An 18,579-nucleotide genomic window follows, 5' to 3' on the forward strand; every position below is an offset into this window, starting at 1 on the left:
TAGAAACTATTGGCCAGTCTTTCAATTTTAGCCATGATGCTCCTGTACTGCCCACATCTGGCCCTCAAACCATCATGGTCACCTAATAATCCCCAGTTTACAATTGGCTCATTCATCCCCCTCCTCTCCCCTGTAACTATTCCCCAGGTCGTTGCTGCAAATGAGAACGTGTTCAGTCAACTTACCTGGTAAAATAACGGTAAAATAAAATCAAATAAAAAATTGAAGCAGGGAGAACAGGTCATGGCTCAGGTGGCTGGGGTCCCTGATGATCTTCTTGGTCTTCCTGCGACACCTGGTGTCCTGTAGGGCAGGCAGTGTGCACCCAATGGTGCGTTCGGCTGCGCATATCACCCTCTGAAGAGCCTTGCGGTCCGCGGCGGTGGAGTTGCCGTACCAGGCTGTGATGCAGCCCGACAGTATGCTCTCGATGGTGCTCCTGTACAACATTGAGGACCATTGGGGACATGCCGAATTTCTTTGGCATCCTGAGGTTGAAGAGTCGCTGTCGCGCCTTCTTCACTACGGTGTCCGTGTGGTTGGCTTCTCAGATGTGTACGCCGAGGAATTTGAAGTTATTGCCTCCATGGCAGCCCCGTTGATGATATATAGTTTGATAGATAGTGTGATAGTGTGAGGGTGGTGTGTGCTGCTATACTCACCCGTGCTTGAGGTGAATATATGTGTGTGTGTGTCTATATGTCTGTCTTCACTCTTGGTGTTACAGGTTGATGGGATGGAGGGATTCAGACTAGAGAGAGACACCACTAACATTTTCCTTAATACAGGGAGAGAGGTGGATGTTTGCACAGCTGCCTAGACTGGCACAGTGCAGTGCAGGCACCCTTTCAGTGGAAACCTATGCTAGACAGTCGGCACTCAACAGGCACCAGTGACAAACTAGAACACCCCAAAAAATGTTGCTCAAATGATAATCTGTTTTAAATGGCGGATCAAAACCCACTGTTTGTGGCTAAAGCTTAGCAGTTGGCTAGAAATATGGCTTTGTTCATTTGTGGGTCGCAATATAACTTGAAAAGCTTTATGTGAGTCACGTCGCAAAGAAGTTTGGGAGCCACTGAGCAAAGCCGAGAGGAGAGGCAGAGAGAAGAGAAGTAGAGACAAGAATGGCTTGGTTCGTTGAGAGAACATCATTTGTCAGAAAACTAAAATGGGAATGGATCTAGGGTTTCATTCCATTGCTGCTGCTCATTTTACAAGTGGACATTTGCTCAAACAGTCTTGACGTTGGGAGATGGATGGCTAGTCCAATAAGGAAGATAAAAACCTCCAGGAAGATTGAATGGACTACATAAAAACAGCTGCTTACGCATGCATACACGCACGCACACGGGATTCAGACTCACCTGCCTACAAAATACAACAATTATTTTAAGCAACACAGTTAGACTTACACATATTTCAACAGAAATCCAAACTACATTCATACACAAATGTATGCACACACAGTCCCTGTGACGGTATAACTATAAAATCTACATCCTCTACTGCCTCAAAATCCATGCTTTTTATGCACTCTCAGAGGACAAAGGCATGGCAAATGTCTGAGAACATCCGAAAGTGGTGTCATCTGATTGCACGTGAACTACATTAAGTCATTAATCTATCCTCCCCAGAAGGGAGGGGGGAGAGTGTGGTCTGGGTCAACAACTAACACCAACTCCAGCAACAAACACCTTTACTTATTCACTCACTCCATCACTCCATCAATTCACTCACTCCCTCATCTTTATTTATTCACTCACTCCATCACCTTTATTTATTCACTCACTCCATCACCTTTATTCACTCACTCCACCACTCCACCTTTATTTATTCACTCACTCCATCACCTTTATTTATTCACTCACTCCATCACCTTTATTTATTTACTCCATCCATCACACCTCTCCGTTGCCCACCCCTCCCTCCCTCCCTCCCTCCCTCTAAGAGGAAGCATATGTAGCTTTGCTGTGATTTAAAAGGTTGCTTTAAAGTGTGTGTGTGTGTATTCTATCAAGATCAATAGAGTTCATGTAGTCCACTGAAGTTGCCCCTGGCTTGTTTTTAACACGCAAGGATGTTAAAATAGCATGTTCAACAGGATAGTGGTCATCCTACAGATATTCAGATAGCCCGAGCACAGTGTGAAAACATATACAATGATGTATATATGTGTCCAGACTGTTATATTTGGGGTCACTTTGCATGTTTACTAAACTGCCACGGGACTCATCAGAATGGATGGATCTGCCATTATTACTGTGTTTGTTACCGCTAGCATGGGAAGTGGGAGAGATGACTAATCTGTAAGTTTCACTCTTTTTTTCACTCTCTGTCTTTCACTCACTTGGTACCCATCTCTGTCTCTCGTTAGATACTAGGCATACATCTTTTATTAGATCCATCAGCTGGTATACTGTTATATAACTCATGATTAGGGCTGCCTCCTAGAATCAATTTGAGTTAAGCAATTCAGTATCCATTCTTTCAAAAAGAATGGTCAATGGCAAGTGAAATGATCTGATGAATCTGGAAAAAGAAACACTGAAGAAACAACTTGAGTGGTGTACACACTGTGAACTCGCCTACACCCTTGGCAAAGACCAGTGACTTAACTTGTTTCATTTGTAACTAATACTTTCCATCCAAGGAAAATTAGACTTCTTACATCTAGGAAGCAATCCAGGAAGCTCAAGTGACACAAACTCAAATGAAATCAACTGTTGGGTGAAACTGGACATAAAGTTAAGTGGGTTGATATACATTATATTTCACAAGCATAGCATATACAGTTGAAGTCAGAAGTTTACATACACCTTAAACAAATACATTTAAACTCAGTCTTTCACAATTCCTGACATTTAATCCTAGTAAAAATTCCCCGTCTTAGGTCAGTTAGGATCACCACTTTATTTTAAGAATGTGAAATGTCAGAATAATAGTACAGAGAATGATTTATTTCAGCTTTTATTTCTCATCACATTCCCAGTGGGTCAGAAGTTTACATACACTCAATTAGTATTTGGTAGCATTGCCTTTAAATTGTTTAACTTGGGTCAAATGTTTCTGGTAGCCTTCCACAAGCTTCCCACAATAAGTTGGGTGAATATTGGCCCATTCCTCCTGACAGAGCTGGTGTAACTGAGTCAGTTTTGTAGGCCTCCTTGCTCGCAGACGCTATTTCAGTTCTGCCCACACATTTTCTATAGGATTGAGGTCAGGGCTTTGTGATGGCCCCTCCACTACCTTGACTTTGTTGTCCTTAAGCAATTTTGCCACAAATTTGGAAGTATGCTTGGGGTCATTGTCCATTTGGAAGACCCATTTGCGACTAAGCTTTAACTTCCTGACTGATATATTGAAGCAACATCAAGACATCCACATAATTTTCCACCATGATGCCATCTATTTTGTGAAGTGCACCAGTCCCTCCTGCAGCAGAGCACCCCCACAACATGATGCTGCCACCCCTGTGCTTCACAGTTGGGATGGTGTTCTTTGGCTTGCAAGCCTCCCCCTTTTTCCTCCAAAAATAACGATGGTCATTATGGCCAAACAATTCTATTTTTGTTTAATCAGACCAGAGGACATTTCTCCAAGAGGTACGATCTTTGTCCCCATGTGCAGTTGCAAACTGTAGTCTGGCTTTTTTATGGCGGTTTTGGAGCAGTGGCTTCTTCCTTGCTGAGCGGCCTTTCAGGTTATATCGATATAGAAGGAGACAGAATGCGTCTCCGTCCTGAGGGGTATGACGGCTGTGTGGTCCCATGGTGTTTATACTTGCGTACTATTGTTTGTACAGATGAACGTGGTACCTTCAGACGTTTGGAAATTGCTCCCAAGGATGAACCAGACTTGTGGAGGTCTACACTTTTTTTGTCTGATTTCTTTTGATTTTCCCATGATGTCAAGCAAAGAGGCACTGAGTTTGAAAGTAGGCCTTGAAATACATCCACAGGTACACCTCCAATTAACTCAAATTATGTCAATTAGCCTATCAGAAGCTTCTAAAGCCATGCCATCATTTTCTGGAATTTTCCCAAACTGTTTAAAGGCACAGTCAATTTAGTGTATGTAAACTTCTGACCCACTGGAATTGTGACACATTGAGTTATAAGTGAAATAATCTGTAAACAATTGTTGGAAAAATTACTTAGGACATCTACTTTGTGCATGACACAACAGACTTGCCAAAACTATAGTTTGTTAACAAGAAATGTGTGGAGTGGTTGAAAAACAAGTTAATGACTCCAACCTAAGTGTATATAAACTTCCGACTTCAACTGTACTGGTAGTATACTATTCTACAATTCATATTGAAGTATGATAACCTATATTATAGGCTAGTGGAGTATAGTAGAAATGTTGAATGTAGGCGAGGTTCGTGGTTGTTGAAGAGTATTAGGTTAACCGTTAAGAGTACAATAATGAGGAAAACCGGTAGAAATTAGAGTCATGTTGTCTTCACTCACTTTTGCAAGCAGGTAATAAGAAACTGAAACCCAGATAAATGATCCATAATAATCTAACACAGAAGTGTTTACTAGTGACGTGTGCTGCAGACATCTACACCCAAGTACACGTTTTTCAATTAAATTGTCAATATAAATAATAGTTGGCTGATGATGATTACAACACAAGTCCTCTTAACTTAATCATCTTGCAATTTGGTCACCTTTTAAAACCTGTGCAATTATTCATATATCATTAATGACATCAAATATACCGAGGTAAAGTTGGTTTTATATTCACACATTCAACAGACATTTGCCAAAAGCCATTTAAAATTGTAAAAATCAATAACGTTTTCACTGATTATGACAGAATCATCAAGCTAGGTATGATATATTCTATAAAAGTCTGGCATACTTTCACAACCTTTATTTTGAGTTAAGATTCCAGTTTTGATTTCATAAAAACACAAAATGCCATTTAATAAAGCGTTATGAATAAATAATTCACCGTTTGTCACAGAAACATCAAACTATGTATGATTTATTCCATAAATGTCTATCATACTTTCCCAACCTGTGTTTTGAGTAAACATTACAGATTGGATTTGATATAAAAACATAAAATCTATAAGATGCCTTTTAAAGCAGTATAAATCAATAACTAATTCACCGTTTGTCACAGAAACATCAAACTAGGTATGATTTATTATATAAATGTCTAGCATACTTTTACAACTTTTGTTGTGAGTAAAAATTCCAGTTTTGATTTGATAGAGGGCATGTGGTCAAAGTTCTAACGAGTCTGTTATACCCTATTAGAAGGGGCATGGCATGAAATTCTGCATCTTCAGTCATATTAAATTAGATTACAGGAAAAAACTACGGGATGAAGGGGTCAGGCCTGACTAACAAGAGGTGGATGGATCAAGAGGATCAACATGGACATTCCACAGTGGAGATAAGGAAAACTAAGAGTGAACCATAACATGCACTACCGTTCAAAAGTTTGGGGTCACTTAAAACTTTCCATTTTTATTTTAATTTTAAATTTTAAGAAAAGCAACATGTTTGTCCAATAAAATAACATCAAATGGATCAGAAATACAGTGTAGACATGGTTAATGTTGTAAATGACTATTGTAGCTGATTTTTAATGGGATATCTACATAGGCGTACAGAGGCCCATTATCAGCAACCACCGCTCCTGTTTTCCAATGGTACGGTGTGTTAGCTAATCCAAGTTTACCATTTTATAAGGCTAATTGATCATTAGAAAAACATTTTGTAATTATGTTAGCACAGCTGAAAACTGTTGTGGTGATTAAAGAAGCAATAAAACTGGTCTTCTTTAGACTAGTTGAGTTTCTGGAGCATCAGCATTTGTGGGTTTGATTACAGGCTCAAAATGGCCAGAAACAAAGACCTTTCTTCTGAAACTCATCAGTCTATCCTTGTTCTGAAAAATGAAGGGTATTCAATGCGAGAAATTGTCAATAAACTTAAGGTCTCGTACAACGCTGTGTACTACTCCCTTCACAGCGCAAACTGGCACTAACCAAAATAGAAAGAGGAGTGGGAGGCCCCGGTGCACAACTGAGCAAGAGGACAAGTACATTAGTGTGTCTAGTTTGAGAAACAGACGCCTCACAAGTCCTCAACTGGCAGCTTCATTAAATAGTTCCCGCAAAACACCAGTCTCAACGTCAACAGTGAAGAGGCGACTCTGGGATGCTGGCCTTCTAGGCAGAGTTGCAACGAAAAAGCTATGTCTGTGGTCTTTTGCCCATCTAAATCTTTTCTTTTTATTGGCCAGTCTGAGATATGGCTTTTTCTTTGCAACTCTGCCTAGAAGCCCTATCCAGCTACAATAGTCATTTACAACATTAACACTGTCTACACTGTATTTCTGATCAATTTAATGTTATTTTAATGGACATAAAAATGCTTTTCTTTCAAAAACAATGACATTTCTAAGTGATCCCAATCTTTTGAACGGTAGTGTACGTATATACTGTATATATTAGCATGGGTATTGAAAGATACCAGAGGGTGGATAAAAAAAAGCGGACAGTAGATGTTTTGTTTTTGGGCTAAATGTATACATTATGATTTGCCTCTGAACTGTATGTGAACCCCTCTGCAATCTACTGGCACTAACCATTAAAAACTAGGACTTCAACCAGGCTGTCCCTATGCTATTTGCTCTCTTAAACTGCTAACACAAAGCCTATGTGAAAATCTGTTTTTTCACAAAAGATAATTAAAAAAAATATAAACTGGCCCAAATCAGCTCTATATAATTCAGCAGGGAGGTGTGCAACTACCACACATTATACCAGTGGAGAAACTACATCATCTACATAGGTATTACCATATCCCTTTCAATTAACATTCTTTACAGAAATAACTATTCGCAAACCTTTTAAAACGTCCAGAAAGACAGTGGTCTTAGAAGGGTATTGATACTTTAAAATACATACTTTATGTGAATGGATGTAGATGAAAGAATTCTGCCAGTGTTTTAATGTCCTAGTTTCATATTTGTTTTATTTACCTCCAACTCTATATATCCAAGTGAGCCTGAGGACCTTGGGGACCAGATTGACTATTATACCTATCAATCAAACTTATAACAGACAAACACTGCTCAAAAGGAGTTGTTTGTGATATTTACACTCAGTTGCCACTTTATTAGGTTCACCACCCTATTCACGAAAATACATTTATCCTATATACATCAAGTCCTGTGGTCTTGGCTTGCTAGACACGAAAGCATGCAGAGAAGTATTCAGGTATTCTGTTAGTGTTTGAACTTAAGAATGTGCAAAATGACAGCAGTCTGTGATGGTCTTTTGTAAACCAGAAAAGTTCCAAAACTTGGACTGACTGTAATAAACTCCAACTGGACTTAAAAACTTGAACAGTCCATCTCCTTTCCCAGTTTCATCAACAATTTTGAATTCACGCTGTTCCAGATGCAAAGGGGTTGAACCTAATAAAGGGACCACTAAATCTATAGACTTTCCAGAATGTGTTCTGGGAATACGCGGGGTATTAAACATTTGGCTGTAAGTGTTGAATCTATTACCTCGGGAGATGGTACTGTTCAGCTTGTCTGGGGATGACAAAGAAGGACTTCAACAAAGCCAAAATAGAAAATTATTGGAAGGGGCATCTTTGCTGTTAAATTAGAGACGTATAAATAAATGACTGTTGTGCCTTGTAACTACTTTAAAATGTGGAACTGTTGCACTAAAAATGCAAACATTGATTTGGCATACAATTTAAGATTGTAAACATTGTACAACTTTATGTAAACGTTGTCTAACTTCATATAGAACAAATTGCACTTGAAATTAACATTTCTTCAAAGTTAATGAAAATAAATGCATATTTTCACTTTTTTTCTGCGACAATCACTGAATTTGTCTAAAATGGCGCCGGAAGAAATGGCAGCAGTTTTACGAGCGCCCAACCAATTGTACTATTATGTGGGGTTTTTTTCACTTTATTTGCAACTTATTTTGTACATAATGTTTCTGCAACCGTATCTTACGGCAAAAAGAGCTTCTGGATATCAGGCACGCGATCACTCACCTCGGATTAGACAATTATTTTTTTCTTCAACAAGCAAGACGCACAGGACATTCTCCAAAACACCCGGCAGGGCCAGCATCCCCGTTATTTGCAAGAGGAAGCGAAGCAGGTACAGAGGACAAAGAGCTGGATGACTGGTCAGAACCCGGAAAAGGCGAGTGGGAAAGCTTCTGTTACCGTCAATACTACTCTCCAACGTGGAATCATTGGACAATAAACTAGACGAGGTACGATCTCGAATACCCTACCAACGGGACATCAAAAACTGTAATAGCCAAAGATTCACGGAATCGTGGCTGAATGACGACATGGATATTCAGCTAGCGGGACATATGCTGCACCGGCAAGATAGAACAGCACACTCCAGTAAGACGAGGGGGGGTGTCTGTGCATATTTGTAAACAACAGCTGGTGCACGAAATCTAAGGAAGTCTCTAAAGTATATTGTGATAAATTGCAGGCCACACTACTTGACAAGAGAGTTTTCAGCTATACTTTTCGTGGCTGTTTATTTACCATCACAGACAGATGCTGGCATTAAGACTGCACTCAGTCAGCTGTATAAGGAAACAAGCAAACAGGAAACCACTCACCCAGAGGCGGCGCTTCTAGTGGCCAGAGACTTTAATGCAGGGAAACTAAAATCAGTTCTACCAAATTTCTATCAACATGTTAAATGTGCAACCAGAGGGAAGACAATTCTATATCACCTGTACTCCACACACAGAGACGCGTACAAAGCTCTCCCTCACCCTCCATTTGGTAAATCCAACCACAACTCCATCCTCCTGATTCCTGCTTACAAGCAAAAATTAAAGCAGGAAGCACCAGTGACTCGGTCAATAAAAAAGTGGTCAGATGAAGCAGATGCTAAACTACAGTCCTGTTTTGCTATCACAGACGAACATGTTCCGGGATTCTTCCGACGGCATTGAGGAGTACACCAAATCAGTCACTGGCTTTATCAATAAGTGCATCGAGGACGTCGTCCCCACAGTGACTGTACGTACATACCCCAACCAGAAGCCATGGATTACAGGCAACATTCGCACTGAGCTAAAGGGCAGAGCTGCCGCATTCAAGGTGTGGGACTCTAACCCGGAAGCTTACAAGAAATCCTGTTATGCCCTGCGACGTACCATCAAACAGGAGAAGCGTCAATACAGGGCTAAGATTGAATCATACTACACCGGCTCCGACGCTCGTCTTATGTGGCAGTGCTTGCAAACTATTACAGACTACAAAGAGAAGCACAGCCGCGAGCTGCCCAGTGACACGAGCCTACCAGACAAACTAATTCCCTTCTATGCTTGCTTCAAGGCAAGCAAGACTGAGGCATGCATGAGAGCATCAGCTGTTCCGGACGACTGTGTGATCACACTCTCCGTAGCCGACGTGAGTAAGACCTTTAAACAGGTCAACATACACAAGACTGCGGGGCCAGACAGATTACCAGGAAGTGTGCTCTGCCCCCTGGTGGTGAGGGTAGGTAACAACACATATGCCACGCTTATCCTCAACACTGGAGCTCCCCAGGGGTGCGTGCTCAGTTCCCTCTTGTACTCTCTGTTCACCCACGATTCCATTGCCAGGCACGACTCCAACACCATGATTAAGTTTGCAGACGACAACAGTGGTAGGCCTGATCACCGACAACGACGAGACAGCCTATAGGGAGGAGGTCAGAGACCTGGGCCGGGTGGTGCCAGAATAACAACCTATCCCTCAACGTAACCAAGACTAGGGAGATGATTGTGGACTGCAGGAAAAGGAGAACCGAGCATGCCCCCATTCTCATCGACAGGGCTGTAGTGGAGCAGGTTGAGAGCTTCAAGTTCCTTGGTGTCCACATCAACAACAAACTAGAATGGTCCAAACACACCAAGACAGTCGTGAAGAGGGCACGACAAAGCCTATTCCCCCTCAGGAAACTGAGGATTTGGCATGGGTCCTGAGATCCTCAAAAGGTTCTACAGCTGCAACACCGAGAACATCCTGACTGGTTGCATCACTGCCTGGTACGGCAATTGCTCAGCCATTGACCGCAAGGCCCTACAGAGGGTAGTGCGTATGGCCCAGTACATCACTGGGGCTGCCTGCCATCCAGGACCTCTACACCAGGCAGTGTCAGAGGAAGGCCCTAAAAACTGTCAAAGACCCCAGGTCATAGACTGTTCTCTCTACTACCGCATGACAAGCGGTACCGGAGTGCCAAGTCGAGGACAAAAAGGCTTCTCAACAGTTTTTACCCCCAAGCCATAAGACTTCTGAACAGGTACTCAAATGGCTACCCGGGACTATTTGCATTGTGTGCCCCCCTCCCAAGCCCTCTTTTTACACTGCTGCTACTCTGTTTATCATATATGCATAGTCACTTTAACTATACATTCATGTACATACTACCACAATTGGGCTGACCAACCAGTGCCCCAGCACATTGGCTAACCGGGCTATCTGCATTGTGTCCCACCCACTACCCGCCAACCCCTCTTTTACGCTACTGCTACTCTCTGTTCATCATATATGCATAGTCACTTTAACCATATCTAAATGTACATACTACCTCAATCAGCCTGACTAACCGATGTCTGTATGTACCCTCCCTACTTTATAGCCTCGCTGCTGTATATAGCCTGTCTTTTTACTGTTGTTTTATTTTTTTTATCTACCTTTTGTTCACCTAATACAGGCTCTAACCAATAGTGCAAAAAAGGTAAGTAAGCATTTCACTGTAAGGTCTACACCTGTTGTATTCGGTGCACGTGACAAGTAAACTTTGATTTGAATTAGTTGATTTCTTCACACTTCAATGCAACATTTTAGATGATGTATTTCTATCAAAACTGGAATTTCTGCTCAAAGCAAAGGTTGTAAAAGTATACTAGACATTTATGGAATAAATAATACCTAGTTTGATGATAATGTCCTAATCAGTGAAAACGTTATAGATTTACCTATCTTTAAATGGCATTTTACAGATGTTACGTATTTCTATCAAGTCAAAAGTGGAATTTTTACTGAAAACAAAAGGTTGTAAAAAGTATACTAAAATGTATAGAATAAATCATACCTAGTATGATGATTGTGACAGTGAATTAGTTATTGATTTATACCGCTTTAAATGGCATCTTAAAAATTGTGTCTTTCTATCAAATAAAAACTAATGTTAACTCAAAACAAAAGGCATTTTATAATGTTATGTATTTCTATAAAAATCAAAACTGGAATTTGTGCTCAAAATAAAGGTTGTAAAAGTATGCTAGACATTTATAGAATAAATCATATCTAGTTTGATGATTCTGTGACAAACGGTGAATTAGTTATTGATTTTTACATTTGTAAATGGCTTTTGGCGAATGTCTGTTGAATGGTCTGTTGAATGTCCGACTATAAAAAACAACTTTACCTCAGTGTCAAATATACATCTTGTAATTACTCATCCTCTTTCAGATCTATTCCCGATGTAGGTGGATTTAGGGCCACAACAAATCCCAGAGGATTGTTTTTACAGATTTGACTAAATCTATTGGCCAGGTCATACTAAGGGAGTGGCCAAAAACTTGTGTTTGATTGGTTCATATAAATCTACATCGTCAATGTGAATAATATTACCGCATTCAGTGTGTAAATTTTTAAAACATAAAAAATGCGATCAATTATTCACACTATATCTATCATCTCTGCACGTCATGTCATTGTTTTTCACAAGCCTACGAGTACAAAATATTAGACAATAGCTGCACCTAGTGGTGAGAAAGGAGAAGAGAACCAGAGAAGCCACATTGCATACCAAACAATGTGGAGAAAACCTCTCTCATAGGATTCAAACTTTTCAATTATATTGATTGATTTGACTGTTTGCATGAGAAAAATGTATTGAATCCCCCGCTACAATTAGGGCCTTTAGTGAATGTGGTTTCAATCAAAGCTTATGTCACACTCCCCAAAGACAACTGCTGAAGACTTTACAGTGAAATGTTTGTCTATGAGCCCAAAGCAACAATGTAGAGTTTAAAAATGAAATAGTAACACGAGGAATAAAATACACCAGCATGGAGCTCTATACAGGGAGTACCAGTACCAGATCAATGTGCAGAGGTATGAGGTATTTGAGGTAGACATGTACATGAAGGCAGGGTAAAGTGTCTATGAATCAGGATTGATAATAAGAGTTAAATAAGGAACGCAGCACTAGCAACAATGAGTGTAATTATGTGTGTGTATTTGTATGTTTGTGTGCATATGTAGTGTATGTGAATATGTGAGGGTTGTGTGTGGGCATGTCAACGTAGTGTGTTTGAATATTTATGCAATCAAGAGTAGCTTTAATTTAATTTAAAAAAAAATTCCACTTTGAGAGAGTATTTTTTGTAGATCGTTGACACAAAAAGACATTTCAATTCATTTTAATCCCACCTTGTAACACAACAAAATGTGGAAAAAGTGAAGGGGTGTGAATACTTTCTGTAGGAACTGTACAGCCCAGTTGTCCCGGTAGACTTGCATGACTGTTTGTGAAATTGCTGGATTTGAGCACCCCACCCCTTTCGTCATACTCCAGCCAAAGGCTAGCTCATTCCCAAGGCATCTCCAACCATTACAGCCTCAAAGCACACAGCCTCTAATATGGAGATGGGAGAGGAGCGGCCAGTGCCAGTGATTCATACATAGTGGATTTCATTAATACCTTCTGGTAGATGTGTTTTTTTTTTGGTGTGTGAACAGCAAGCCAGCATCCACATCTCTCCCACACACACTTGAATATTTATTCTTGCATGCACACAAACACACTGCAGCACACATACTACGCTACACTGTAGTCAAACACCACATGCACACATAGGCCTACATAAACCTCTCCAAATACCAGAGACACCCCTTTCCACAAAGTGTGTGTGTGTTCTCAGTGACAGCCTGTTGCTGACGACATGCTGAAGTATGGGTTCTGGCTTTGGGTAACACACACGGAAGGGACGGGAGCAGGTGGGGAAACCAGAGGTATGATCCTACGATGTGTATTTATATCCCCACATTCCATGAGCAGAAGAGTGACACCTCGAAAAGAGCCATGAAACTCCCAGAATAGGTACAGGAACACAGGCGTGTGTGAATCCACCTAGTCAACAAGCACCTTATTTTTGGCTTGGGTTAAATACGCATGGCACCAACAGAAAAATGTCCGTGGCATTCAAGAGAGCAATGTGCATTGGACACAATGCAATACATGTGGTTTGGAGTAATGCAATGTCAACTTTGCCAACAAACATGACACATTATACAAACAAATTCTTTGCATGAATAAACCCATGCCAATGTTTCTTTCTCTAGGGCAGGGGTATACTGCTGTTTCTCTGTTCTACCTGATAATTAAATGTACCCACCTGTTGTCCCAGGTCTAAATCAGTCCCTGATTAGAGGGGAAGAATAAAAGTAAAGCAGTTGAACTGGCATCAAGGTCCAGTTTTGAATTTGAGGACTGTAGAGCATCGGCCAGGTATTGATATAAGAATTAAGAGCACGCGCAGTTGAGCTGGTCAACTGTCACAACCATACCCTCATACCATAGTATTTTCACTGTACTTCTATCATGAAAACAAAAACAATAGAACAGCACTCACACAGATTATCAAATTCAATGACTGAATTCTGATTTATGACATAGGCCTTAATCATGTCAAGAAATCGTACATACATGCACTTCACATTTTTGGAACAGACTAGAAAAGACACTTGGAGCCACGTTGCAATGTGGCTGCTCCTAAATACGGCTACAGCAGACACGCAGACGACGCGACGCATAGGAGAGTAACGGACACCACTTCCTCTTCAACTTTGATCGCCAGGGAACAGACATGATTAACCCCCTTCGATCCCCTCCAACTATCATCCCCCCCCTCTCTCTCTCCACTTGACCTCTAATCCTGACCGGTATATGACCCCTTCTGAAAGTGAACTAAAATGGGACTACTGACATTGCGTGCGGCGAATACTGGGGATACTTTAATACCTTTGACTAAACACGGCAGGGCTAAAATTTTTCCCTGGTGGCACTGGTGCCTCTAACTTTTTCAGTTGGTGGCACCAGGCCATGATTTGGTGGCAACCCCCCCGCCCCCCGAAATGTGCACAGTGTCACACAACAAACAATTTGAGTAGGCCTAATCATTTTATAAAGTAACTACAAAGTAATTCTCAATGCTTTATTAAGAAGTGTAATAGACTACGGAGATTCAATAAATACATTTTTAGATCTAACATGTCCAAGCAGATATGCACGATTCAAATATATTTTGATACGCAACCTAATCCAGGGTTGTCATGAATTTTGGGTTGACAATTAAAAAGGGAAAGGGGGATACCTAGTCAGTGAATGCTTTCAACTGAAATGTGTCTTCCGCATTTAACCCAACCCCTCTGAATCAGAGCGGTGCAGGGGGCTGCCTTAATCGACATTTCTCAGGGGCAGAACAACACATCAGGCCATATTAGTTATATTTTACTGTCACAATAGGGCTCCTTTTTGTTCAACAGAGATTAATTTGCTGTCATCTTCATGTGCACTAATATGATATAAGCCTAAATAAATTGGTGCCATTTTACCACCTGAGGAAGTGCCAACTCAAAACATAGTAGCTAGATCACTAACTCTAAATATAACACCTACTGCTAGTAGCCATGTATACATCTAACAGTAAATCTAATGTCATAAAAAAAAACTTTGCAATAAGGCCTAGTGCACTCATTGACCGATGCACATTTTCATACTCCACATTTCTAAGCCATTTCAAATATCTTGATTGTAAAAAAGTGTGCTTTGAGCTTATTGATCGTTGAGAAATTATAAATTATACCTACAGAAAGCTGAGACCATCCTCTCTTTAGTGTGGACAAGTAGTTGCTTCCAAAGTTGTAATCTTTCCCCGAAATTGCATTTTAAAATGTTATACCATCACAAAAAACTTGGGGGAGGTTCTCTTCTGCACTGTTCAACCAATCCAGTAAATGTGGAGGAGTTAAGATGGAGTGTCGCCATTGTTAATGTCTAAAAGCAGAAGTCACGTCATAGGCTCTCTTTCCATTTCCACTGAAAACTGGAACATCCGGTTGGTCAGTAGTCAGCAGAGGGTATGAGTGAGGTGACCAGGTAGAATGTGCAGCTCGCACCAGACCTCTGCCAAACTAGGCTCATAGTGTCTACGGTGTAGAACAGTTTTTTTTTAGGCCAACAGGTGTACGTACATTCGGAAAGTATTCAGACCTTCACTTCTTCCACATTATGTTACAGCCTTATTCTAAAACGGATTAAATATAGAAAAATATATTTAATCCATCTACACACAGTACCCCATAACGATAAAGCATTTACATAAGTAGAACATTTACTAAGAACTTGAAGCACCTTCGGCAGCGTTTACAGCCTTGAGTCTTCTTGGGTATGACGCTACAAGCTTGGCACACCTGTATTTGGGGAGTTTCTCCCATTCGTCTCTGCAGATCCTCTCAAGCTCTGTCAGGTTGAATGGGGAGTGTCACCGCACAGCTAATTTCAGGTCTCTCCAGAGATGTTTGATCTGGTTCAAGTCCGGGTTCTGGCTGGGCCAACTCTAGGAAGAGTCTTGGTGATTCTAAACTTCTTCCATTTAAGAATGATGGAGGCCACTGTTTTTGTGGACCTTCAATGCTGCAGCATATTTTGATACCCTTTTTCAGATCTGTGCCTTGACACAATCCTGTCTCGGAGCTCTACGGACAATTCCTAAGACCTCATGGCTTGGTTTTTGCTCTGATATGCACTGTCAACTCTGGGACCTAATTGAATTTACCACAGGTGGACTCCCATCAAGTTGTAGAAACAGCTCAAGGATGATCAATGGAAAACAGGGTGCACCTGAGCTCAATTTTAAGTCTTATAGCAAAGGGTCTGAATACTTATGTAAATAAGATATGTTTTATATTTGTAATACACTAGCAACATTTCTAAAAACCTGTTTTCGCTTTGTCATTATGGTGCATTCTGTGTGTAGATTGAGGAAATGTTTTTATTTAATCCATTTTAGAATAAGGAAACTTAACAAAATGTGGAAAAAAGTCAAGGGGCCTGAATACTTTCCGAATGCACTCTAGGTTTTTGTTCCAGCCCAGAACTAACACTATCCGATTCAACTAATCATGGTGTTGATTGAGGACCATGATAAGTTAGATCAAGTGTGGTATCCATGGGCTGGAACAAACAAACTATTGCACATGCTCCTAGCCTCCAGGATCTAACTTTGAGACCACTGATTTGAATTTCAATCCAAACCATTTGAGTGTGTTTCTGTTATATTGCACATCATGACACTATCCACATGCCCCATTTCCATAGGGTAGGTTGCAGTTGACACCTTATGGGCTGAGACTCCGGGTCCTGGCTAGAAATATTGGTTTTGTTTACATATGTTGGGTCACAAGACAACTCCAAAAAGCGAGTCACTCACGTTACAATCGAGAACTTGAAGTTTTGTACTTTTTATTCATTCCCAAAATATTGTCTCCTGAGGGGATATATATATCAGCAGGCGCCTAAAACAACTAACAGTATTGTATGCATACATCTTTGGATGAGTGGCACCAGCATGAATAGAACCCACAACCCTGACGTATGTACCATACTCTACCAACTGAGCCACAGAAGGGTTACACTTTTAGAGTGTTGCAAACAGAGATGTCAACAAGTGCCTTGCTTACCTCAGCCAGCTGTAGAATTTCAATGGGGATATTGTGGACTGCTACTTTCGGGGATCCCTCAGGTTCCGGAGCGTGTCTCTTTCTGCTGCAATGCTGGATACTGTGAATGCACCCCATTGATCCTCTGGTTCTGTCTTCCCCTTTTTCAGATTTTTTCCACAAGTCACTTATCCAGATATCCCAAGGACCTGCTTTCCTTCTCTTACTCCTTAGGCTCTCCTCGTTTTTTCAATAGGGAATCACTCTTTTCCTCCTTTTCACACTGGTACAGGGAAGCTGGGTCCTTCCTTTGCTTCTTTGACACCCCAAAACCCCTTTCCTCCCTGTGAGCCCTCACACCCCTGTCCAAGTTGATCTTACTCACTCTCTACTCAGCCAGAACTGGAACCGTCACAACATTCACTCAGTCCAGCCCCCCGTCTTTCCTTCACCACACGTCTCTCCCTCTTCTTTCAGAAAGAACAGGGCCCGCCCTCTCGCACCCTCCTGCCGTCGCTCTTGCACCCTTCTTTCTTGTCAGCCTGTACAAACAGCCTGTACTTTTACACCATTCTCTCTCCCTCGCTAGCTGTTGTCCCTTCCCTCCCAGCATGCAGACCCTTCACTCTCTGCACTTACACTCTTCTCTGGTTGCCCTCTTTCTCCCCTTTCAGCCTTCAAAGAAACACCCTTCTCTCTCTCTCATTCCCCCTCTCCTCTTACAACCCTCTCAATAGCTGTTCACCCTGCCAGCCTGCTGCACAAACACTACACTCTTCCCCTCTCTCTCATTTCTCCACTCCCCCCCCCCCCTTTCCACACAGCTGTTTAGGTCAGGCTGACTTCAGGCCCTTCCCTTTTTCTTGCCGTGTTCAGCCTCTCTCCCTCTTTTCCTCCATCGTTCCCCCTGAGATTAGATGGCGCCGCTCAGTGCGACACCCTGTCGACCCACCGGACTCTGCAACTTAGCACATGAGGGGAGAGCATACACAGTGCAACGGTTCTATCCTACTATTTGTCCTCTCCTTCCTTCCCCTCATGTCATGGATAAGCGACTAGATAGTACCTCACAAGCCAAAACCTTGTGCACCAACCCAGCAAATCTGCATGAGGAGAGAAGATACACACTTTGCCTTAATATCCCTCTCAACTGAAAACAATAATAGGCTCTGTTCCTTTAGATCTGTGTAGAGTAACATGGGGATTTAGGACCTCCTAGGAGCCAGCTGGTATTCTGCCAAGCCATCAGGAATAACACCCCACAGCAGAGCAGGAGAACAAACACAGTTTAACACACTATCAGCCCCCCACACACACAGACTGGCATCTGCTGCAGTAGAGAACTACTCAAACTGTGAGATACACAAACAGACTAGTCTCAAATTAGCCCAATAAACACACGTACATACACACAGCCACGCAGGGTAAGGAGCAACAAGAGGCTGAAATACAAATTATTGCATCCGACTGCAAGAGAACACACAAAACCCACACACACCTCCCCCTCTGGAGTGATGATACACGCACACAACCTATTGCCTGTCAGCATTCCGGAGGTAAAACATAAACACGCTGAAGGTTGTTTTTAGCAGAGGGGTCTGGGACCCTCCTGTCACTGTCGAGACAGGCCAGAGGGAAGGGGACGGGGACACAGCAGGACCCTCCACACCTGCCACCAAGAGTCCTGTACCCAGCAGGGGGTGAAGAGTGTTCTCCACAAAATAAAATAAAAACTGACGTCTATGTTCAGGACCATACCTGAGGGGTAGCCAGCTAATTTTGATAAATAACCAGAGGGGTATTCTACGAATCAGGTTTA

The 18,579-nt window shown here is 41.6% G+C and overlaps 1 protein-coding gene across 5 annotated transcripts in view; it reads right to left on the reverse strand.

Moving 5' to 3' along the window:
* Nucleotides 1-17,525, reverse strand: part of LOC129841257 (tensin-2-like) — a 78,736-nt gene extending 61,211 nt beyond the window's left edge. For 2 of the 5 annotated variants that reach the window (XR_008757301.1, XM_055909479.1), the window contains exon 1: nucleotides 16,782-17,525. Coding sequence is in view for 4 of the 5 variants with exons in the window: in XM_055909479.1 (XP_055765454.1) it covers nucleotides 16,782-16,898 (117 nt within the window). In the remaining variant the exon portion in view is untranslated. The remainder of the gene's footprint in view (nucleotides 1-16,781) is intronic. The other 3 variants (XM_055909458.1, XM_055909464.1, XM_055909449.1) reach the window with 2 other exon arrangements.
* Between the last annotated feature and the right edge of the window lie 1,054 nt (nucleotides 17,526-18,579).

This window comes from Salvelinus fontinalis, chromosome 3 (genome assembly GCF_029448725.1).
Source record: "Salvelinus fontinalis isolate EN_2023a chromosome 3, ASM2944872v1, whole genome shotgun sequence".
Lineage (NCBI taxonomy): Eukaryota > Metazoa > Chordata > Actinopteri > Salmoniformes > Salmonidae > Salvelinus > Salvelinus fontinalis.